Here is a 23,881-nt window from a genome sequence, read left to right as displayed (position 1 = left end):
GTCTGCCCAGCCCCCATCCCCCTCCCGGGAGAGCGTCATCCTCTTCTCAGCACGGAAAAGCCATCCCCGCGTCCATTTTATTTGGGGAGCCTGGGCAAGGGGGTCACGACCCTACCTGCCCCGCTAAACCCAGGACCTTTTGTCTTTGCGGTTGCCCCCCACTCCCTGCCACCTGGCCCTCCCAGCGCCCTGTGGGATCAGAGGCAGGAGGGGGATTAGGTTCTGCAAATGGCTCCCCCCTCCCCGCCATCCTGCTTCCCTGTCTTAGTCATCTCTGCCCTCCGCCGCCTTCTCCCTCCATTACAAGCCCTCTGCCAGGCCCCGGGGAGAGCGACGGCGGCAGGCGCCCCCCACCCAGGGGCGGCGGCGGAGCCAGCGGCCGGCGGCTCGCAAGAGGATCAGAAGCGGTCTCACCGCCACCCCCATCCTGGTCCTGCAGCTCCCCCGACACCCCCCCCCCCACCCCGGCCGCCGCGCTGCGCACGGATGGCGGCGGGAGCTGCAGAGGTGTGTGTGTGTGTGTGTGTGTGTGTGTGTGTGTGTGTGTGTGTGTGAGGGGGGAGGCTGTGCCTGGTCCTCGATGCCCGGGGGCTGTGTCCTCTCCCAGGGACACAGCTGGGGAGAGGGTTCCCAGCCTTGGCCCAGGGATCCTCATGGGGGAGGGAGCTGTCTTCCGTGGAGCCCAGGGCCGGGGAGCACTGCCCCTGGGGTGCTGCCCGTTCCTGGGAACGCGGGAGCCGAAGGGAGGCGCTGAGTAATGCAGGCCCCCTTGGTGCCTATACTGGGGGAGGGGGGACCCTTTGCCAGGGTCTCTTAGCAGAGCGCCGTCTTCCCTAAAGGATGTGGCAGAGGAGGGGGGCGTGATACCGTGGCCGGTGGCTTGACGACGTTTGCGGGCAAGCGGGGGGCGCTGCTGCCCCTGAGGGGCTCTCGGGGAGGGGGGGCCGCCTCCTTGTGGCTGGAGGTGGGGGGCGCGCCGTCCGCGGGTACAGCGCCAAGGGCTGCGAGGTCGCGGTGCCGTCGGGGCTGGGGGGGGGGGCGGAGGCCCGGGGGCCCGGGCGGGGGGAGTCCCCGCTCCGAGGCGCGCCGCTCCTACCTGCCGACGAAATTCTCGAGCACCGAGCTCTTGCCGGCGCTCTGGCCGCCCACCACGGCGATCTGCGGCAGGTCGAGGTCCGCGTTCTGGCCGATAGCGGAGAAGGCGTCCTGCAGCCGGTTGACCAGCGGGATGAGATCCTCCATGCCGCGGTTCCCCATGGCTGCGGCGGGCCCCGCGGGCTACGATCCGGCCGCCGCTCCGGCTCCCGGCTCCGGCTCCCGGCTCCGGCTCCGGCTCCGCCGCTGCAGCCGCGCGCTCCGACTGCCTGTGCCGCGGACCCCCCGCCCCTCCGGGAGTGGATCGGAGCTCTGCGTCAGGATGCCGCCAGAGGGCGCCCACGGCGCTGCGGGATGGCAGTCGTGCGCAGGTGCAGCCTGCGGCACCATGGGGATTGTAGTTTTCTTCATCTGCGGGTTTGGGGCGCTGGAGCCGTGTCTGGCGGGGGGGGGGGGGGGGGGCTCTGATGCTGCAAAGGGTATCATTCCTGGAAATGGGCGAGGTGTACCCCTAGTGCCGGGCCTCTTGGATAGTGGTCATGGCTGTCTCACTCAATCTTACAGAGGAGGAAACTGAGGCTTGGAAAGAGATGGGTCTCCTTCAAGGTCACAGTATCCTGACCTGGAGTTCCACTTGGCCTTATTGCTTCCTTCTACTCTAGGTTCTGATACTAATTCATGGCGGCATGCCCCTGCCCGCCTTTGGGTTTCAGTTTCCCTGTTTCTAGAAGGAGAAAGAACATTAATTCAACAAATATTTATTGAGCACCTACCAAAACCCAGTCCCTGTTGTAGGCAGTAGAGATACAGCAATAAACAAGACCAACAATGTCTCCACCCTTATATATTTTACGTTGGGTGCTGGAGACAGACAGCAAATGAATAACCAGGTGAATGAAATAGTAATAGTGAAAATAGTTTATACCAATAGTGATGGAAGAAATAAACAGGATGTGAAGAGAGGTACCTGTGTTGGGTGCGCAGGTCTACTTAGCCTGGGAGGAGTTGGGTGGTTCTCTGAAAAGGTGACATTTGAGAAGAGACCTAGATGATGAGAAGGAGCCAGCCACAGGCAGATCAGGAGGGGAGAGCAAGCCAAACTGAATGAACAGCAAGTATAAGGGCCCTGACCCTTGCAAGGCCTTCTTCTGAGAGTGGGGACTTCTTGTCCTAGAGAGTGTCAGACTTTGCCCCAACCCATCAGGGTGCTGGTAAAATTTGGATTTGAATCCAGGACTCCTATCTATCTACCCTATCTATCCCTTTCACACGGAGAGACCAGGGGCCGCAGGCCTAGCCATTCACCTCTGCATTTAAGAAACCTCATTTGGACAGCCCACAAAGAGTCTAGGGAAGAGAGGTCAGCATACCCTGTGCTGCTGGGCATCAGCAGGTCACCCTGTATGTGAATGTGAGAGGTGGGGGTGGGGGCCACTGCTGGGAGGGCAGCGGCCTGGGAATCAGAGACTGTCATTCATTCACCCATTTAATGCCTATTAACTGAGCCAGGCGCTATGCTAGACCCCAGAGATAAAGCAGTAGGCAAAATGAACAAAGTCCTTACCCATATGTGGAAAAAGAGAGACAAAGTATACACAAGCCAATGAATATGACTCTGTCAGATCGTGATGGGAAAGTCAGGGGCAGGGGAGTGTTTTTTAGGGTGATGAGCATAAGATTCTGGTACAAATGTAAGCAGAGACCTGAAGGAAGTAAGGAAACGACCCGCGTGGACATCTAGGTGTGGGGGGTGGGGTGGGGCTGGGGGTTCCAGGCAAGCAGAGGAAACTGAACAGACCTTGCCCCAGGAGCCTGGCCTGGGCTTTAGTCAAGCTGTGTGATTCAGGTGCTCACATGCCTCTGGGCCTCAGTTATCTAATCTGGGTAATGGGGATAATGAGAGAATAGAATCCCTGTGAGAGCCTGGCCCTGGCCTGGTGCTCAGGAGAACATTATTAAACCAGTGCTTTGAGCCCTCCTGGCAGCTGGAGCTTCAGCTACCCACGATGCTCATCTTGAACAGCTGCTTAGAGCCAGCCACTTTATGATGTTCTGAGAACCAGAGAGGGCAGAGAGGAAGCCTGGAGTGGGGAGCCATTAGTTTGGGGAGGGGGTGCAGTTTACAGATGTCTGCCCGGAGGGGCACCCTCATGGCTGGGTTGTTTTCCCTAATTACAGTAGTAAAACTTACTGTAAAAAACTTTACCAAATATTTGAAAGCTTCTGGTCATCCTCCCACCCACAGATAACTGTTATGTATAGTTTTAATTACTATTATTTTACAGGGGGGAGAGAGGGGCAGAGGCAGAGAGAGAGAGACAGAGAGAGACAGAGAGAGACAGAGAGAGACAGAGGGAATCTCAAGCAGGTTCCCCACTCAGTGCAGAGCCCAGTTTGGGGCTTGATCCCACAACGCTGAAATCATGACCTGAGCTGAAATCAAGAGTTGGATGCTTAACTGACTGAGCCACCTGGGGGACCCTTATAATTTTTATAGTGTTTATTCTGTGGGTTTTTCCATATATATTCATTTTATTTGATTTTGCTTTTACAGAAATGGGATCATACTATAGGTCTGGTACTGCTGTATCACTGATGCAGCAAGACCAGCTGCTTGGGCATCACCTGGGGTTTGTCAGAAATGTGGAATTTCAGGCTCTACTCATGATCTGTTGGGTCATAACCTGCGATTAACAAGAACCAAGAGCCCCAAAAGATTCCCATTCCTTCCCCAGATACCCTATTCCTTCAACTCCTATTGAAGTTGGAGAAACTCTGATGTATATTATTATATGCACCTTGGGATCGGGTGGGGAGTTGGGGGAGGGTTTTAACAAAATCATTCTATGATTTACCTGGAAAAAAGGTGTTATATGATTGGGAATTTGGCAAGACATTTTTTTTTTTTTTTTTTTTTTTTTGTAAAGCATGACAGGGTTGGGGACTTGTGCTATGGAGGAATTAAAATATATTCCAAAACTGTAACAATTACATTATATGGTAGCATCATGGGGAGAGATGGGTAGATTCCTGGAGCAGAATAGGTCTGGACATAGATCTTTGTGAGTCTAAGAGTTCATTACATAATAAAGGTGCAGCTCGAATCAGAGGCAAGAAAGAGGCCTCCAGGTGATGGTACAGCCTCAGACTTCATTTCAGATGCAAGGAGATGGGATTTCTCTTTTGCCTCAGAATCTAGTCCACTGGGGGGCTTTGTCAGCAAGGTATTGGTTAAAAGCAATTAACACGAGTCTAGTGCTGAACAGGGTCCCCAACGAGTTACCAGCTATTATCTTGTCTAGTCTTCAAGGAGTCAGCACAGAGTCAGATACATTTTTTAAAATTCACTCCCTTCCCATGATAAAGTCATCCAAACCCATCACAGTAAAGTAGAAAAAAGAAAAGTGAAAACGCCCCACTACACACATATATTTATTTTTTCCAAAACCAGGATCATAATTGTGTATACGGTTGTGCAACCTGCTGAGTTCACTTCACATCATATTGTTGAGTGTTTACATACCCTTTGAAACATAATTTTTCAAATCAAGTATATATATTTATTTATTTTCAGGAATAGAATTTAGTGATTCGTCACTTACGCATAACACCCAGTGCTCATCTCAACCAGTGTCCTCCTTAATGCCCCTCATCCCTTTGCCCCTTCCTCCCACCTAACACCCCACTAGCAACCCTCAGTTTGTTCTCTGTATTTAAGAGTCTGATGGTCTGTCTCCCTCTCTGTTTTTATATTATTTTTGCTTCCCTTCCCTTAGTTTCATCTGTGTTTTAAAATTTTTTTAAATGTTTATTCATTTTTGAAAGACAGAGAGAGACAGAGCACAAGCAGGGGTGGGGCAGAGAGAGAGGGGAACACAGAATCCGAAGCAGGATCCAGGCTCCAACCTGCCAGCACAGAGCCCGACGTGGGGCTCGAACTCACGAACAGTGAGATCATGACCTGAGCTGAAGCCGGACGCTCAAACAACTGAGCCACCCAGGTGCCCCATATGTTCATCTGTTTTTATCTTCAATCCCACATCTGAGTGAAATCATATGATATTCGTCTTTCTTGACTGACTTATTTTGCCTAGCATAATACACTCTAGTTCCATCCACGTTGTTGCAAATGGCAAGATTTCATTCTTTTTGATCGTCAAATAATATTCTATTGAATATATATACCACATCTTCTTTATCCATTCATCAGTTGATGGACATTTGGGCTCTGAAAGCATAATTTCTTTTTTTTTCAAATTTTAATGTTTTTCATTTTTGAGAGACAGAGAGCAAGCAGGGGAGGGGCTGAGAGAGAGAGAGAGAGAGAGAGAGAGAGAGAGTGAGAGAGAGAGAGAGGAATACAAAATCAGAAGCAGGCTCCAGGCTCTGAGCTGTCAGCACAGAACCAATGTGGGCGGAACCCATGAACAGTGAGATCATGACCGGAGCCAAAGTCCCACACTCAACCGACTGAGCCACCCAGCCGCCCCTGAAAACGTAATTTCTCATGGCTGTATGCCTGCCACTCCTTAAGAGGCAGACCCCATGCCTCTTTTTACCTAGCTGTTCCCCTAAAGCTGATTACTTTCCAGACAGCTATTATCAGTAATGTTTCCATGAATGACCTACTGGCTTTAAAAAGTCTTGTTTCTGATTAGTTTCTTGGGCAAGTTTCCTGCAAGAGGGGTTACCAGGTCAAAGAGCAGAACACGTTCAATAGTCTTGATGGAGAATTTACAGATTTTCAGAAAGATGAATCAACACAGGATCACCAGCATGAACATTATTTTTAGTGTTTTGTTTGTTTTTACTCTGGCAATTTACTAAACTCACACTGTGTCAAGTGCCAGTATTAAGCATTACATAATATTATCCTCACACCCACCATGGAAGGGAAGAAGAAACCGGCTCAGAGAGGACTCCCCTGTCAACCCGGATCACCTAACCAGAAGGTAGTGAAGCCCCGATTCCATTTCTCCAACTTCTGCTGGCACTCAGACCAGGTGTCAGCGTTCTTGGACCTGGGTGGAAGCCTAAACGATCTTGACTCGGCTCCTTCTCTCCCTCCCCATTGCCTCTGTCTTCGGTTCTCACCAGAGTGAGTTTTCTAATCCAGGCGTATGCGATGCCGTCATACCCTAGCGCTCTCTGCCCTGCGGGGATAAAGCCCAAGGCCAGGCCTTCAAAGCTCCCATGCTCCAGGCTGCCCTTCCACCCAAGGGCGCAACGTCCTGCTAACTCGAGCCACTTTCGCGTCCCTAAATCCAGGCCGAATTAGGCACCTGTGCTGCTGCCTGGGGCTGCAGTGGAGCCGGTCCAGAGCTCTAGGACAGAGCTTGTCACACGACTGCAGGGATTGGCTGACACTCAGGTCTCCGCGCCTAGGCGCGCCGGGCCGGCCTCCAGTCTGCGCGCCTCTAGCGCCACCGTGCGCGATGTCCGCGCACAATTGGCGCTTAATGCAAAAGAAGAGGATTGCCCCCGGCGGTTACCTGCATTGACGACTTTAGGTAATAGAAAAGCGAAAAAGGATCGCTACTTAGTAACCGCCGGTTGTTTGGCTCAGTGACTCCACGTGGGGATGAGGGAGAGGGGCGTCGGGATGCGGGACTGAGTCGTAATTAAAGGGTCCTTGGGGCAGGACAATTTCAGGATCAGGATGAACGCCGTTTTTAATAATTGAACTCGGCCCTCCTCACCCCCTCCCGAGTCAAATCGAATAAACACCTGCAGACGGACCTCGCCACCCCGTTTTAGGGCAAATTCTTCTGTCCGCTGTGCTGGTCACCCTCTCGCCCGGTCTAGGTCCCCGAATGTGCCGCTGCCGGCTGCACGGCCCCTCCCACCTCAGCCCCGCGCGGGGCCCCAGGATCGCGGGACAGTGGCGGCCGCGGGGAGGTCGGTTGGGGACGGTCCTCCTCGAAGTAGCCCGCGATGTCCCCACCAGACGACAGACCCCTCCGGGCGACAGACGGGCCTCGGGGTCGGAGCCGCGGGTTCCCGGTGCGGAGGATGCGGGGCGGAGGGCCTGAGCTGCCTCGGGCCCCCTCGCAGCTCCGAGCCGCTCCAGCCGCAGCCGAGGCGCCGGGTAAGCGGGTGCCGCCCCCGCAGCGGGACGCGAGCTCAGCGCAGGATCTTGCGCCACGGGCCGCTGCACCGAGTCCTCCGGTCCCCCAGAGGGCGCTGCTGTGGCCCGGTCAGGCCCCAGCGAAGCGGAGCGCTCGGGCCGCCCCGCCCGTTCTGCCGGTGGGGGCGGCGCGATTGCGGCGGGGGTGCGGGGAAGTGAGGTGCGCGGGCCGAGCGCCGCTTGGGGACGCACGGAAGGGTTTAGGGGCCATCTGGATGGAGGCTGAGGGCGTCGCGCGCAGGTGGGGTAACCGGATTTGATGTGTAAGGCTGGCTCGATCGGCAGAAGAAGGGGTTAACAGAATGGGGAGGGAAGCCTTCCTCCTACTTTGTTCAGAGGCCAGAGCGAATGGTTGGGGGTGCTGTTATTGACACAAAGTAGGCGCGAAGAAGAGGGTGGGGTTGTCGTGGAGGGGGGCTGGCATCGGGACGCGGTGGCGCGAGAAAGGCTGGAGGCGGGGTGGAGGTGCATTTGGGTAGGACGCCCCGGGAAGGACAGAGCCGTGGGAGTAGGGGAGATGGCAGGCGGGGTTGGGCATTCGAGGGAGGGACTGTCGACAGGATTTACGGGAAAGTGGAGGGAGGCGGGGGTTATTGAAAGCGTGAGGGTGCAAATGCGGCGTGCTCTTGGCAGGCCTGGGGTGTAGGCAGGCCTGGGGTGTAGCGGTGAAGCTCGGCGGGCAGGTATTTGAGGGCCGTGGGCGGGGGAGGAGGGAAGGAGGGGTCCCGCCTTACTCCGCGCCCTCCCTTCAGCCACCATGTTCAACCAGCAGCAGCAGCTCCAGCAGCTCCAGCAGCAGCAGCTGCAGCAGCAGCAGCTGCTCCAGCTCCAGCAGCTGCTCCAGCAGTCCCCACCGCAGCCCCCCCTGCCCATGGCCGTCAGCAGGTGAGTTCCCCTCTGGAGGGGTGGGCGGCTTCAGTCCCGCCGCTCAGATCCCTGTGGCGGAGACCCCATCCCAGTCCTTTCGCCCCGGGGTCGTCCCCGTTTCAGTCCTGGGAGCCACCAGTTCCCACCCTAAGAGGTTCCTCTGTCTGCCGTAGAGAGGGGGCAGAGGATGGAGGTGAGGGAAGAGGGAGGGTCCGACTCTCCCGAAGCCCTCTGACAGCCCCTCCCAACACACAGGGGGCTGCCCCAACAGCAGCCACAGCAGCAGCTCCTGAACCTCCAAGGCGCCAGCCCCGCCTCCCTCCTCAACGGCTCTGTGCTACAGAGAGCTTTGCTTCTGCAGCAGTTGCAAGGTATAGCTACTGGCCCCTTCTCACTGCATCTTAGTGGTGGTGCCCTAGCATCCCCCTTTTGCGCTAAATTTCCCCCAGATCCACACGCCAACTCTGGGAGAGAGCTACTCTCAGCGTCCTCGTTTGCCGATGAGGACACTGAGGCTCCAGGAGGTGGAAGTCCCAAAGTTGCTCAGCTGGATGCCGGTCTATGCTGATCACCGAGGTGTGCCCTTGGCCGTGGTGCTGACTCTGTGGGCTGTCCTCAGCACCCCTCACTCACATTCAGATTAGAGGAAATGATGGGTGAAAAGGTCTATTTTGACACCCCGCCCCCTGCCCCCACGGCCCATTTGATAGATGAGGAAGTGGAGGTCCAGAGATGGGGGAAGTCATTTGTGCTGGATCACACAGCTAGATTAAGGCCCGAGGCTCCTGACCCCCTGGGTCTCTGAATGGGCGTCTCTAGCCCTGTGTATTAAGCCGGTGCCCTTGTCTCAGTTTCCCCATGTGGAGAGCAGTCTCTCAGCTCTTCCTTCTAAGATGCTGCTTCAGATACTTCAGCCCCTTTGGGAGTAATCTTAGGAGCCCAGTGACCTGCGGCCAGCTCAGGTTCAGACCCAGCCCCTCCCAGATGGAAGCTGTGGCTTGCTGGGTGGTCCTTCTGGGCGGGGCACTGTGCTGAGACCTTTACATACACAATTCCTTAACTCTGCTGACAACCCTGGGAGGGAGATACCATGATCCCATTTTACAGATGAAAAAACTGAGACCTAGAGAGGCATCATGTGCCCATGGTCACCCAGGGAGTAGATGTGGATTAGAGGGAGAATTAGAGCCCAGAGCCATGTTCTTAGACACCAGGCTATCCTGCCATCCAGCTGGGTATGCTGCCAGGTCAGAAGATGTGGTGGCTGTCACTCTTCAGCCCTGCCACGTAGGCGGGGATGGTCCTGGAGCTGATTGACAAAGGATCAATGGATAGTTGGAGAGAGAAAACCACACACAGGGACCCACGATGTATACATATAGTATGTATCCCCCCTTTTCTTCCCCATTTAAAAAGTCACACTCCTCAAAGAAAAGTGAAAACAAATGTTTGAGAGGACAAGAAAACCCAAATTGTCATAGATAGACTCACTCACCTCCTGAAGGAAAGCAACAATAGCAACAACAATAAAAAACACCCGTGAAGATTTTGGTGTATTTCCTCCCAATTTTTTTCTAGGCACAAACTTGGGAATTTGTATATGATTGTGGTTGGTTATTGATGTAAGTGAAAAGCTATATCTTGTTTCTTTTTCATGGAGTAGAATGACTTGGTCATTTACCAGATGATTTGACAGTCTCTGTAAAGATTATTTTTTAACAGCTGTTTTGTTTTGCTCTTGCGTACCTACACTCAGCTGCTTCCTTTTTTTCCCCCTTTTTTCCTTTTTTTTTTCCCGTATTCTTCTTCTTCTTCTTCTTCTTCTTCTTTTTTTTTTTCTGTTTTAAATAACCCTGGGATGAATATCACGTTTGAGACTATTTTCTTAGAGTGGATTCCCAAAAGTGGATGACTGGGTCGGGGGATGGATGTTTTATGGCTCTTGATAAGTATTGCCAACTTGCTTTCCCCAAGGACTGGACCAGTTTGCAATGCCACCAGCCACGTCTGACAGTGTCGGTCTCACCATGCCCACGGCAACCTTGGGTATTATATGCTTTTTATATATATATATATATATATATGTATACACGCATACAACTTACTAACTTGGTTGGCAAAAAAGCTATATCATTAATCTTTCAGTTTACATTTCTTGGAGTGTTAGTGTAGCCAAACGTTTTATATTTGTCTGTTTCAACATTCATATTTCTTTTTGTGACTTGTCCATGTCCTTTGTCCATTTTTCTTTTAGATCTTTTAGATCTCTTGATCTTACTGTTTTTAAGAGCCGGTTGGCTCTCTGCACATATGTGTACATGTATTTGTTTTAATGTTAACTGAACGCTGACTCTATACCAGGCACACTCGCATATGTCATCGAATCCTCATAAAACAGTGAATCAGGCACTATTATTATCCCATTGTACAGATGAGGGAACTGAGGCTAAGAAGAGGGAAATGATTTGCTCTAGGCCACAGAGCTTGGGCTGTAGGACTCAAACTAGCTCTTACAGCACATCTGACCCACGCTTTCAATCCTGTGCTTCCTGTCCCAGCTTTGGGGCAAGGATTTGAACTGTCTTTTATGGCTCAAACACTTCTTGAGCACTGGGCCTCTGAGTTAGATGAGGTGCCTGCCTTTAAGGAGTTCCCAGTGTGGTTGGGTGGTGGGCAATGGGAAGCAGACAAGGAAATTGTGCAGCTGGTTCTAGAACAGGGAAGAAAGTCTGCCTCTGGGGACACAGGGAAAATGTGGGAAGGTCTCTCAGAGGATAAACACCTAAAGGGAGGCCTGAAGGATGACCAGGAGGTAGTGGGCGCTGAACAGCTCAGGCAGAAGGAATGGCATGTGCAAAGGCCCAGAGGCGGGAAGAAACCAGGCTTGTTGAGGTAATGCACAGAAGCCTGTGGCTGAAATGTAGTGGGTACGTGTGTGGGGAGGAGGGCAAGAAAGGAGGTCTGGGAGGAGGGCAGGGCCAGACCCTGCAAGGTGAGGAATGGGCTTCTCTCCAAGCAGCAGAGAGCTACAGAAGGGTTTAGGCAGCATGGGGAGGGGCAAAGGCAGAATGTGCAGAGATCTTGGGCAAGTTACATCTCTGCTTTGCGTCTGTTTTGTCATTAGTAGAGATCTTAATACCTACCCTGATGGTGGCTGGGCCCAGTGACGGAGGCCGCGCATGCAAAGTGCTTAGCAAGTGCCTGGTTCCCAGTAGACTTTTTTTTTTTTTTTTAATTTTTTTTTTCAACGTTTATTTATTTTTGGGACAGAGAGAGACAGAGCATGAACGGGGGAGGGGCAGAGAGAGAGGGAGACACAGACTCGGAAACAGGCTCCAGGCTCCGAGCCATCAGCCCAGAGCCTGACGCGGGGCTCAAACTCACGGACCGCGAGATCGTGACCTGGCTGAAGTCGGACGCTTAACCGACTGCGCCACCCAGGCGCCCCTGGTTCCCAGTAGACTTTTGATGAAGGGGTAGAGGGATGGGGGTAGGAGAGTGTTTTATTATTCCAGTGACCAGTCAGTCAACTTGCTGGTTCTCCCTATGGGTCCTGTGCTGGGTCTGTCGCATACCTTAAGGTGTACCCTAAAGCATGCCTGCGGGTGAGTGGGGTTGCTGGGAATGCACTGGGAGCATGACCAGGGAGGCAGCCGGGGACCAGGGAGGCATCTGGAGAGGGAGAAGGCAGTGCCTCTCTCCTCCTCAGCTGGAGCAGGAAACCAGCCCTAAGGCCCCTTCACCATTAATGCCCAAGGTGGGGGTGGGCCTCTGGCTCTCATCTCCCTCCTCTGGCTGCCCTTGTATGGGAAGGGTTCCCTTTCAAGTGATCTGTGCTGTTTCCGTGATGCTTTGGGGGGCTGATGCCTGACCCTGGCCTCTACCGTCCAACCATGTTGTTAACCTCTTCTCCCCTCTTCCTGCCTGCAGGTAACCTCCGTGGCTACAACCTGCCAACCCCGAACCTGACGGGCCCCAGCCTCACGGTCCCCCAGCTGGCCACCCCAAATCTACAGCAGTTCTTTCCCCAGGCCACTCGGCAGTCCTTGCTGGGGGCCCCTCCTGTTGGGGTCCCCATAAACCCCTCCCAGATCAACCTTTCAGGGCGGACTCCCCAGAAACAGGCCCGCACCCCCTCCTCCACCACCCCCAATCGCAAGGTGAGTGATGGCTGGGGCGCAGCAGGTGGGGATGGGCGTGGGAAGGTCATACCTGGTATCAGCCTAACTCCACCCACTCTGGCACACACTGGGCCTTTGGGCAGGTCACATCCCTTTTTGTCCTCGGTTTCCCCATCTGTAAAAAGGGGGAAGGGGTTAGTGAGTTGGACTTGTCTAGTGTTTCCCAAATTTCAGATCTTTGTGACTCTCTGATGGAACTTTTGCCATGTCCAAACGCCACCAATCCTGTTGTTTACCTGATATTTCTCTCTTTGTAAACACACGGAGATACAAATGACCCATAACACTGTATTTGTATTAAGTGTCCTGTCACAGTTCTGGGTAAACCAGCGCCACCCTATAGAAATAAAACATGAGGCATAAATGGAATTTAAATTTCTTTAGCCATCACATTAACAAAGTAAAAAGAAACCAGTGAGATGAATTTCGGTAACAGATTTGAGTTAACTTCATACGTAAAAAACATGACAACTTCAACCTTCAATCAATATTTTAAGACGCGAATGAGGCGTTTTGCATTCCTTTTTATTTTGTATTGAGTCTCCAAATTCTGGCATGTATCTCCATTTGGCTTGCTACCTTTGGAAAACTCAAAAGCCAGGCACCCGCGGCCAGGGGTTACTAACTGTAGTAGCTGAGCTTTAAATGAATTCGCTTCTCCTCAGTTACATTTATTTAACAAGGAAACATTATGTCACTACCTGAAATTTCAAAAGCAGTCCAAAAGAATTGCTGTACACAGAAGTGAAAGAAAGGAAAGGGTAAAACAACATTACAGGACCCTAAACTCTACAGTGTTGTCATTGGAAGGTTCTGGAGCTGCACCGCCACCTCCTTGGGCCTTGAAGAGGGTGCAAGGCATTAGAAGGAGGCTCACCCTGATATAAGCAGAGTCAGTCCTTGACAGAAGCAGAAAGAGTCGAGGGAATAGCTTCTCTGGGACTGTCGTGTCCCTGAATGTCCCGGCAGCCCCTCACATATGGCACCCTTCTGAGAGCATTCCAGGGGCAGGGATGACACTGCCCTTTCTGGGCTGCTCTCAGGCCAGCCCACATCTGGAAGTGAGGCATTTCCCTCCAGAGAGCGGTCCTGGCCTCCAACCTGCCCATTGGGCCCCTCCTAACATGGTCTTGTCCGGTGTTCTCCCCCACCCATTTTACATATGGGAAAGCTGAGGCTCAGGAAGTATGGTGGAGGCTGCCCCATGCCGCACAGCTGTCAAGACAGACCCAGAGCCTTACAGGACAGGAGGGCCCGTGTCATGCAGGGTGAGAGGCAGGTAGTTCTGAAGGGCATGGAGTCCTGATGGGCTGCATGTTTCCACTCAGCGCTGGTTCCTCGGGCTTAGGAGGAGGGACAGAGGCTGTGGGCAGGCTCCTGGGACTAACCGGAGTGCCCAGGACCAGCCAGAGCTGTGCATTTATTTAGCAAACATCTAAAGTAAGTCTGGTAGGAGCCCCAGTGGTACAGACGGTGTGACTGGCCTGACCCTCCTTGGAGGTCTTAGCCTGGGGAGGAGGGTGTTAGCAGTGGTAAGACGTGAATGCAAATAATGTTCCCACCAGTTAATTCACATTGTGGCAAATGCCACAAAAAGGAAGCCCAAGGTCCTCTGGGCCTGTGTTAAGGGTCTATCTACTCTGGGGTCAGGAGGGCTTCCCGCAAGAAGTGCCTTTGAGGCTCTGGGTGAAGCCCTGGGGCAGGGAGAGACCTAGGACCTTGGGGAACCAGAGAGAAGGCCAGGGTGGACGTAGAGAGGGCGAGGAGGCTAGTGGGGAGTTGGCTGGAGGCGGGGGCGTAGGGGCAGAGGGCAGATTGGGTCGGCTTGGGTGAGGAAGGAATACTCTAGAGTCGGAGGAGTCACAGGAGGGTTTCAGCCTGAAAGAGACAAAAGACATGATCAGGTTTGCGTGTTAGAAGGACCCTTCCGGCTGCTTTGTGGAGAAGGTGATTGGGAAGTCAGGCAGCACCATGGGCCCGCCAGGAGGGGGCTCTGTATCCCCCAAATCTGGGTTAACAGCCAGGTAGCCTACACAGGATTCCTGGGGTGCTGAGGATCGTCTCTGGGCAGCTCTTCATCCCCTGCGGGACTGTTGAAGCTGCTCTTGGGCCAGGGGGTTGCTTACGAGGGTGGGTGGCAGGTGTCAAAAACAGTTTCTGAAAGGAAGCAGGATTCTTCTTCCCAGACGGTGCCCGTGGAAGACAAGTCAGACCCCCCAGAGGGGTCTGAGGAAGTTGTCGAGTCCCGAACAGACACACCAGAAGGTAAGGGAGGCAGGCTGCTAGCCCTCCGGGTGGGACACAGGTTGGGGCAGGCGGGTGCAGGGGTCAGTGATGGAGGCAGACCTGGGAGGCAGGGATCTTGGTGTGGGGCGAGCCCAGGCCCCACCTCGAGGGGGGAGCTCCTAGTTTGTGCTGCTCATGGCATTGGCGGTCACTCATCTGCCCTCCGTTCCAGACCAAGATTCCCCACCCTGCCCAGATGGCATCGCTAAAGAGAAACACACTGTAGCACCTGAGCCCGAGTCTTGTGAGGCATCGGAGCCACCGGCTAAGAGGTCAAAGAGGTAACCGATGCTGAAAACCTTCCCTGGGCCCAGGGGCCCTGTACTCTCATTCTTGCAAAGCCCGGGGGTGGGTGTAGCTGATGGCCAGGACCCTTTATAGAGAGCTGGAACAAGGAAAGGGCCTTGACCTTTGGCTTGGAGGAAGGTCAAACCCAATTCTGCATCTTACTTGGGAAGACCCCAGGCCAGAGAGTCTCCGGTATCTTCACTGGGCCTGAGTCACCTGGTGGCCAGTTCGGAGAGGTGAACATGTGCATCTGGGACCTCAGAGTGGGCGGAGGATGGGCGGCTTTGCAGGGCCTTGGATACATAATAGCAGGTGGTGGGAGGCGGGGGCGAGTGATCCTGTCCTGCCCATTTATTTAGGTACAACTGGGGCCTGGAGAGCCGGAGGGGCTCGGCCAAATGCCCGGCTCGGGCTCGCACGTGCTATAACTAGGACTGAACGTGGGTCTTGGCCTTTTTGAGGAGCCCCTGGGGCCAACTGGGAGACATCGGAAGATCTCTTTCAATCCTCCCTAGCTCGGAGTTGCCCGCAGAGAAGGGGGCCCCCGGGCAGCTGCAGGCGAAAGTCCAGCCTCAGGCCCGGACCACGGCACCGAAGCAGACCCAGACGCCTGAGCTGCTGCCTGAGCCGCCGGAAGCCCGAGTGCTGCCACGATTCCAGCCGCGGGTTCTGCAGATCCAGGCCCAAGTGCAGCCTCAGACGCAGACGCAGACGCAGACGCAGCCGCAGCCGCAGCTGCAGCCGCCGCCACCCCCGCCTCCAGGGGACACCCAGGCACGGCCCAAACTGCAGAAACAGGCACAGACGCAGACCTCTCCAGACCACTTGGTGCCGCAGCAGGTGCAGCTGCAGCAGGTGCAGAAGGAGGCCGAGCCACAGAAACAGGTGCAGCGCCAGGCACATCCCCAGCCCCCTGGGCAGGCGCAGCTGCAGCAGCTGGCACAGACGCAGACATATCCCCAGGTCCAGCCACCAGAGCAGCCACCAGGACAGCCTCCCGCGCAGCCCCCTGACCGGACTGAGGGGCAGCCTCAGACCTGGCCGCAGGTGTCCATGCCAGCGTCGGAGCAAGCACCGGTTCCGGTTCGTTCCACGGTGCCGGAGCCACCACCAAATCCGAGAGACGCCGGAGCAGGTAAGTGAGCACTGGCTCCCAGTTGCCCCGTGATGGGACAGTTCGGCCTGGACCCTTTGCCCTTCCCCTGGCATTGTCTCCACCAGAGGCTTCAAGGTCCTGGCTGTGGGTAGAAACAGTGGCTCTCGGGCCCGGATCGCTTTGGGCCTGGGTGGGAGATGGACCCCTCTGTCATTTCAGGCCTGAAGGAGGCCTCGCCAGAGCCAGGAGGCTCCCAGGTCAGCGTGGAGAGCCAGGAGGAGTTGACCAGCGGTCTGGATGTGGGAGAATGTGAAAAAAGGGCAAGAGAGATGCTAGGGGTGGGTAGATACGCTACCGTGGCTGTCTGCTTACCGCGGGGCCCGGCGGCGGGAGGACCCCTTGTGTTTCCCCACCCGTGAAAGGTGACAGCCGCCCTCTGCCGGGGCCGTGGGTTTGATGGAGGGTCGTCAAGCTCCTGTGTGGTGTGCTGCCTTCACATGCCTTTGCTCTGCAGAACTAGAGGTACTTTTGGTGACAAGTCCCTTCCAACGTGTTCATCCCTGAAATAGAGCCCTTGGTCCCTGACGGGGGAGCACTGCTCTAGCGGAGAGAACACAGAGGGCAGGCCTATGCGTGCCGTCTGGGTCCCAGCTCTGCCGCCTGGTGTGATCGTGGCCAAACCCGTTCCCTTCCTGGTGTCTCCGTGTCTCCGTCTGTCACGTGAGGGTGGGGTGGGGTGGACTTCACAGTTGGGTGGGCTTGGGTTTGAGTCCCGGCTGTGGTACTGCCTAGCCCTGTGAGCCGGGGCAGTCACCCGCCAGCTCAGTGCCTCAGTGTCCCCATCTGTGAAGCGGGCTGTCAGGAGGGCCCGGTGAGACCCTGCTCGCGGGTGTTTAGCACGGGGCCTGGCCCGCCGTAGGTGCCCAGCTGGTGGTAGCTCTGCCCCCGTTCCCGGTGCAGGTGTGGGGTGCCGGGGGCTCCCTGAAGGTCACCATCCTGCAGAGCAGTGACAGCCGGGCCTTCAGCACAGTCCCCCTCACGCCCGTGCCCCGCGCGGGTGACTCTACCTCCGCCACCCCTGCCTCCGCCAGCCCTCCCTCGAAGCAGACCCTCCAGTTCTTCTGCTACCTTTGCAAGGCCAGCTGCAGCAGCCAGCAGGTACCTGCCAGCCAGGCCCCGGTACGGGGGGAGGGCCGGTGGGCAGAGTGGAGGGTGTCTCTGGCGGACGCCCAGGCCTCCCCGCGGCGCCTGAGTGGCCGCAAGGGCCCCGTGAGCACCCTCCAGGGCAGCTGCGCGTTTGCCCTGAAAACAGTTCCTGACCAGCCAAGAAGTTAGGAACTTAGAGTCCGGCAGACCGGGTGTAAATCAGCCCTGACCGGCCGCGTAGACCTCAGGAGGTGAATTCTCCTCTTTATGACTCCCATTTCCTCGCGCATCAGATGAAGAAACGCTTAGAACCCACCTCACCCGGCGGTTCCAAGGATTCAGAGACCTGACATTGAAATCACGAGCCCCAAGCGCCCCCTGGAGCGAGCGGCACGTTAATAACAGCCTTAGGCCCGTAATAATAACAATAATTATTATTACCCTTGCTATTGCGACCTCTGTCATCCGGAGCAGAGCCATGGGATCCGGAGGTTAATGGGACTGCTCCCTGCCTTCGAGGGGCCCACACAGTCTCCGGAAGGAGCAGAAGCTCCGGCTGCTCTGTGCCCACTTGGTGTCTCAGTTCACCATCCTTCTGTGGCCCCCACGGGGCTGTTGTAAGAGAGACGGCTTCGGCAGCGGCGGGGTGGCCATGAAGCCGAGGTTGGAGGCCTCCTCCTCCACCCTTGCTCGCTGTTCCGGGGCTCGTTCTTCAGGCCCATCCTTCGCTCTGCTGGCTACAGGAGTTCCAGGACCACATGGCGGGGGCCCAGCACCAGCAGCGTCTGGGGGAGATCCAGCACATGAGCCAAGCCTGCCTCCTGTCCCTGCTGCCCGTGCCCCGGGATGTCCTGGAGAGAGAGGACGAGTGAGTGGGGGATCTCGGAGGCTCTGTACTGGGGGGTAGACAGTCTTGCAGGCCAGGCGTGGCTGGGAAGGGCCCTGAGTCTGCCATCTTCAAGGTCCGCCTTTGGGTTAAGCATTGCCCTCTGCCAGAGGCCTCTCCGCACCATTAATGGTTTAGCCTCGGGCCTCAGTTTTCCTCATCTGTAAAATGGCCTGGTGAAGGATGCAGTGTAAGAATTCATGAACTAGATGGTCTCTTAAGGCTCCATCCAGGCAGGAACAGTGGGACCACCCACATGGGAAGGAAGTGGGTTGTGGCACAGAGCCCTGCTTCTCCGGCTTATGTGCTGACCCCAGCTGGGGGGGGGGGTGGGGACACACAATGGTGAGGATCGTCACCTTGTGGCCTGAGGTTACAGCTACACTGTGTCACCCCTTTTTCATTGCCATAGGGGCTTCATTGACCCAAAATATGTGCCCTCCTGGAGTCCAAAACTAGCTCTTGGGCTAAGAAGGCCTGGTGGAAGACACAAGACCTTTCAACACCCTGTGGGCAGTCATGGAGGCCTGCTGGGGGGCTGGAGGGGTGGGGGGGGGTGGAAAGCAGGTAGGCACTGCCTCAGGCCATGCTGGAGGACATGGGCTCTGTCACAGAACAGCTGCCCCACAGCTCCAGGTCTCCTAATTGTTCCAGAGAATCTAGAAACCCAGCTTGGTATGTGAAATCTCCCAATTTCAAAATGTTAGCAGCTAGCTCAGAATCAAGATGAAACAAAGCCTATGGAGGCCGAACCAAACTCCTTCACAGGCTGGACAGTCCCCGAGGCAGTGGTTGGGGACTCAGCCTTGAGCGCTTACAGAGGGTCACAGCTTGGAGCTCCCTGTCCGCACGCTCTGGGTGACGGAACCCTCTCTCCAGAGGCAGCGGTGTCTCTGTTAGGTGCTTCTTTGAGAAGAACTTCCTACGTGGTTGTGCAGTATGTTCTCGACCTTTAAACATCTCCCTGCTTGCGGACCTAGGAATTATACTTAGGTGAAATAATCATAAATACAGGAGAAAGATGATTCACAAAGATGTTCCTTGCAGAGTAATGTAATGGTGACAGATTTTAATTGGAAACTTTCTAGAGTATCGAAACCTGCGGGATTAGTTAGATCAGGCTTGTTCACTTGGTGGAGTGCTTCTAATAAACAGGACAACGGGAGGGAATTCATGAGAACGAGGAAGCAGGTAGGATGCAACATCAGGTTAGAACAGGTTCAAAACTGCCACGTGCAGAATGAGCTTGGGATCTCGTGACACAAGAAAAGCAGAAGGATGCGGCCCGTCTGTTAACAGGCTTTAGGTGCGGGAGATTCACTGAACTGTCTCCTGATGACGTCACCCCTTGAATCCTGACCTGGCCCCCTGAGGCCAGTCCTTCAGACTGGCTGCCTCTCCTTCCTCCTTGGTTATTATTCTTGTTTAAGGATTCTTCCAGATGAATCTCAGAACCATTGATAAGTTTCTAAAAAACTCCTGTTGGAACTGCATTACATTTATGGGGAGCATCTTGGGAGAGCGGCTGTCTTTCCAACAAGGACAGCATCCCACTGTATATACTTGTTTTGGTTGCCGTCACTCAGAGAGCCCCCGCCAAGGCGTTGGTGTAACACCTGCCAGGTCTACTACATGGGGGACCTGATCCAGCACCGCAGGACTCAGGACCACAAGGTATGAGGGCCTGTGTGCTGCGAAGGTACCCACACATCTATCTCCAAGCCCAGGGTTGGGAAGGAGGGAGCCGAGGTTGGGGACGGAAAGACAATTGCACTCTTTATCTCTGGATGGTCATAACTCAGAAGCGTGGCTTCTCGGTGTTTCCTCTTTGGGCTTCCGTTTCTCCATTTTTCCAAGTGGGTGAAGCTCCATCTCATCCTGTCATTCAGCCACGGGGCTGGTGGGGTCCTCTTGGCGGCTACTCTCTCTCCCCGGCTCGTCTTCTCTCTGTCCTGTTGCCATCTGCCATCCCGTCTTGTAGCCAACAGCACAGGGAGTGGATATGTTTGCCCATGTTCTGGTAAAGGGGCGGGGCACAGCCAGCTGGTTACAGATGTGGTAGTCTGCGGGTGGGAGATGAGATCTCACTGGGCACAGCCTGGCTGCACCCGGGGACACTGCCTGCCACCCACTCGGCCTGCCCTCCTTTCCCCAGATTGCCAAGCAATCCCTGCGACCTTTCTGCACTGTTTGCAACCGCTATTTCAAGACCCCCCGCAAGTTTGTGGAGCATGTGAAGTCCCAGGGGCATAAGGACAAAGCCAAGGAGGTAACCCCAGCTCCCTCGCAGGACATGGGCCCAGAGAGGTACAGAGCCTTGGCCAGGGCCACACAGCAAGTTGAGGTTTTTCCCAGCCTGAACTCATACCAGGTCTGGAGGGATTGGGACGCTCAGAGTTGTGGGGTGGGTGGGGTGTGGCCCTTAGGCTGCCCAGAGCTGACCTGAGCCTGGCTCACTCTCCGGGGCAGCTGAAGATGCTTGAGAAGGAGATCGCCGGTCAAGATGAGGACCACTTCATCACGGTGGACGCTGTGGGCTGCTTTGAGGGCGATGAAGAAGAGGAGGAGGAGGAGGAGGATGAAGAAGAAGAGATTGAGGTTGAGGAAGAATTCTGCAAGCAGGTACTTGGGGGGCGAGGTGGGGTGGGAGGCAGGCTGGAGGCTGGGCTCCCAGCCCAGGCGGGACCTCGCCCCACCTCCCAGGGCCAGGGGGCACAGTGCTGACGTTTGTAGGCACTAACGGGTGCCACAATTTCGTACAAATAGGACTGTATTCCGTAAGGCTAGGTATAAATACACATCACGATGACTGCAGGGCGGCCGGTTACATGGGTGAGGACCTCAAAATCTGGCTGAAATTTTGACCTGCATTGAGGAAGGGAAAGGGCATCTTAGGCCAATAAGGGCACGGAGGGAACTATGCAGGGGACACAGAAGAGTCAGCATAAGGTGATGATGATGACGACACCCATAGCAGACGACACTTTTTGAGCAGTTACCGTGTGCCAGTTATGTACCAAGCACTTTCCTGGCAGAGACCCACCCACTTGGATGTTGGGAAGTGAGATGCCAGAGCCTGTGCTCCTAACACCGCAGCTCCTCTGAGCCATGCCCTGGTGCTTGATGTGGGGATACATGGGGATTAAGGCCTGGCCCTGCCCTCCCAGAGCTTGCCCTTGTAGTCCGGGGGTGGTGGGGGGGTGGGGAGCCAGGCAAAGGGGCATCGTGGAGGGGCTGTGGAGGGCCTGTGGATGTAGTGTAGCAAGGGTGGCCTCCAGCCCTATGCAGGTTTGATGTGAGATCGCTTTGTTACTCAGCAGTTGGCCATGGTATGACCTCAGGCAAGCCCCTCGCCTTCTCTGAGCCACCCCCCCCCCCCCGCCCCCATTTCCTCTGCTTAGAACTAAGAGTCCCAACTCAGGCTCTAAGGAAGGGCCGAAGCCCGGCCTGAGGCGGGGGTGGCAAATGGGAGTGGTTGTCACTCCTGGAAGGCACATTTGTTTGCTTGGTAAGTGGAGGAGGGCGCTACTAAGCATGGGCTGCTGTGGCTGGAATCAGATGGCCCCGTCTGGAAGGGGCTCATGTCTGGTAGGTAGGAGGAGGGGTCCTTAGTCACCTGAGCAGGTCACTGCAACATCAGATAGGAATTCAGGAAGCTGGCAGGGGGCTCGTGGTTAGAAATGTCACGAGGGCCTGGGGCCCACCAGGGTTAAATATGCTGCTCCTCCGTAAACCCTGGGCCAGTGAGTTACTGTGCCTGGACCTGTTTCCTCTTCTGTAAAATGAGCGAAGTGTAGAAGGTTGTTATGGAGTTCAGAGACGACACTTGTGATGTGTCGGGCACACCTGGCATGGATTATGGAGGGCTTCCTGGAGGAGGGGACTGATGGAGCTGAACCCAAAAAAGTATAGGTCGGGAAGGGCACTCTGGCAGGATAGGCATGTGCAAAGGCTCAGAGAATGCCACCCACAACCTCCTGGGGATCATCCTCCTGGGTAGCAAGGGAGTGGTGTCGAAGAGCTCAGGGAAGTCAGAACTGAGGCCCACACTTGCCTATTTCCAGGTGAGGTCCAGAGATATATCCATAGAGGAGTGGAAAGGCTCCGAGACCTATAGCCCCAGTACTGCATACGGTAAGACCCAAGCCCTGACCCCGCCTCCCCTCGTCCCACTCAGAGGCTGGGTGAGCAAATGGGCCCCTAGGGAGGGCGGGACACGGGTTGGCCTGGAGGGACGAGTGCACAGATGCTGCCGTCCTACAGGTGTGGACTTCCTGGTGCCCGTGATGGGGTACATTTGCCGCATCTGCCACAAGTTCTACCACAGCAACTCGGGGGCACAGCTCTCCCACTGCAAGTCCTTGGCCCACTTCGAGAACCTGCAGGTGAGCCAGGCTTCCTGCCCCACCTGCCCTGGCTGATGGGTAAGGCCTCAGCCCTGGGGCACAACCCCCCAACAGAAGGCCCTGCCCACAGAGGGAATCAGAACAGGGGTAGTGCCCAGCTCTTTCTGCTGTCCTGGCGGGGGGCGGGGGGGGGGGTGGCGATGCCGAGGGCCAGGCTGTTAGCTCCAGAGCTCTGGCACGGGGAGGCTGAGGACATCTCCTGGCATCACACAGTGTGTCCGGTGCAGCGTCAGCCGGGCTGGGGAGGCAGCCGCCGGCAGGGAGCGTACCTAGTGGGGAGGCAGCCCTGCCTCATCTGCACCCTCTGTGTCCAGAAATACAAGAAGGCCAAGAACCCCAGCCCTACCAGCAGGCCCGTGAGCCGCCGGTGTGCAATCAACGCCCGGAACGCCCTGACTGCTTTGTTCACTTCTGGTGGCCGCGCGCCCACCCAGCCCAGCACCCAGGACACAGCTAAAACCCCCAGCAAGGTGACAGCCCAACCCCCTCCTCCCCCACTTCCCCGGCGTTCAACCCGCCTCAAAACCTGATAGAGGGAGCTCCTCATGCCCATCCCGTCTGGGTCTAGGTCTGCTTTGCTTTTTAGAAGTCTGTGTGGAAATTTTGACATGGTTGGTGTTTTTACTGAAAATCTAATAAAAGAAGGTAGTTTGGCTGTACAGGGCCCACCAGCCTTTCTGTCTGGGTGGACAGGGTGAGGGGGCAACCCTGCCAGCTCTCAGCCAGAACCCACCCTCTTTGGGCACGGTGTGGTGGCCGAGCTGGAAGGCCAAAGACGGGCTCCCTAACCAGGGACTCTGAGGTCACAAGGCACTTCACCTCCCCCAGAGTCTGCTTCCCTCTTGATGAGGTGGTCGGGGCTAGGGAAAGCACCTTCAACTTAGATCTGCCTCAGCCTTCAGAGTCTGGACCCTAGGGGGCAGGTCTTATTGTTATCTCCAGATTACAAGTGAAGAAACAGGTGAAGAGGCCTAGCAAGGTCAAGTGACTTGCTGAAGTTCATACAACTGGTCCTGGGCCTGAGCTCTGGCTCTGTGCTGGCCTTTCTGTCCACCTGAACCCTGTGGGAACTTAAGTGCAGGAGTGGGGACCCTCCCCACTCCTCTGGTCCCCCCCCCCCTTGTCAGCCGACCCTAAGATGAATCATCTGTGAACGGGGCCGAGGCTGAGCTGGCTCTTTCCATGGGCTATTTCCCCATTTGGAATGACCCTTAGAGATAGACAGCCAGACCAACCCTGTTATTGGCCAGCGGAGAAGACTGAGGCCAGGAGCAAGAGGATGATGGCCAAGGTTACACAGCATGAATTGCTGTTGGCTGGCTGAGTGAAAGGCCCTAGTACCCAGAGAAGCTGAGTGTATCACATTGGGTCACACAGCGTGTCTGATGGGCTGGGCTGAGGAGGCAGCTGCTGGCCAGGAGTGCACCAGGTGGGGAGGAAGCCCTGCCTCACCTGTACCCTCTGTGTCCAGAAATACAAGAAAGCCAAGAACCCCAGGCCTAC

General features: G+C 55.5%; 2 protein-coding genes across 14 annotated transcripts in view; one reads left to right on the top strand and one right to left on the bottom strand.

Moving 5' to 3' along the window:
- DNM1 (dynamin 1) overlaps positions 1-1,298 on the bottom strand; it is a 44,343-nt gene extending 43,045 nt beyond the window's left edge. For 5 of the 10 annotated variants that reach the window (XR_003964224.1, XM_030293758.2, XM_030293759.2 and 2 more), the window contains exon 1: positions 1,097-1,297. Coding sequence is in view for 9 of the 10 variants with exons in the window: in XM_030293758.2 (XP_030149618.1) it covers positions 1,097-1,257 (161 nt within the window). In the remaining variant the exon portion in view is untranslated. Of the gene's footprint in view, positions 1-1,096 lie in introns of all 10 variants that reach the window. The other 5 variants (XM_032595615.1, XM_032595613.1, XM_032595614.1 and 2 more) reach the window with 1 other exon arrangement.
- A 6,050-nt stretch (positions 1,299-7,348) lies between these two features.
- Positions 7,349-23,037, top strand: CIZ1 (CDKN1A interacting zinc finger protein 1). 4 transcript variants are annotated; one of them, XM_030293082.1, is made up of 18 exons: positions 7,365-7,463; positions 7,975-8,107; positions 8,345-8,460; positions 10,064-10,135; positions 12,020-12,249; positions 14,442-14,535; positions 14,729-14,837; positions 15,360-15,729; positions 15,808-15,979; positions 16,160-16,278; positions 16,901-17,098; positions 17,830-17,954; positions 19,559-19,646; positions 20,128-20,241; positions 20,442-20,594; positions 22,037-22,106; positions 22,236-22,357; positions 22,693-23,037. In XM_030293082.1, the coding sequence occupies exons 2-18, from the start codon at positions 7,980-7,982 to the stop codon at positions 22,906-22,908; spliced, it is 2,496 nt and encodes an 831-aa protein (XP_030148942.1). In that variant the 5' UTR covers positions 7,365-7,463; positions 7,975-7,979; the 3' UTR covers positions 22,909-23,037. The 4 variants fall into 4 exon arrangements, with proteins under 4 accessions (XP_030148940.1, XP_030148942.1, XP_030148941.1 ...); XM_030293080.2 differs by having other exon boundaries at positions 7,349-7,463; positions 15,360-15,979; XM_030293081.1 differs by having other exon boundaries at positions 14,457-14,535; positions 15,360-15,979.
- The last annotated feature ends 844 nt before the right edge of the window (positions 23,038-23,881 follow it).

The sequence above is a fragment of the Lynx canadensis genome, chromosome D4 (genome assembly GCF_007474595.2).
Source record: "Lynx canadensis isolate LIC74 chromosome D4, mLynCan4.pri.v2, whole genome shotgun sequence".
Lineage (NCBI taxonomy): Eukaryota > Metazoa > Chordata > Mammalia > Carnivora > Felidae > Lynx > Lynx canadensis.
Note: the sequence above shows the minus strand (reverse complement) of the source record. Positions and strands in the feature narration are given on the sequence as shown.

Bases quoted from the DNA above. Each gene is read 5' to 3' on its own strand.
- CIZ1 (XM_030293080.2), top strand. From the start codon at position 7,980: ATGTTCAACCAGCAGCAGCAGCTCCAGCAGCTCCAGCAGCAGCAGCTG. The intron at 12,250-14,441 runs GTGAGTGATGGC...GAAAGGAAGCAG, and splicing joins CCACCACCCCCAATCGCAAG to GATTCTTCTTCCCAGACGGT. The intron at 14,838-15,359 runs GTAACCGATGCT...AATCCTCCCTAG, and splicing joins CCGGCTAAGAGGTCAAAGAG to CTCGGAGTTGCCCGCAGAGA.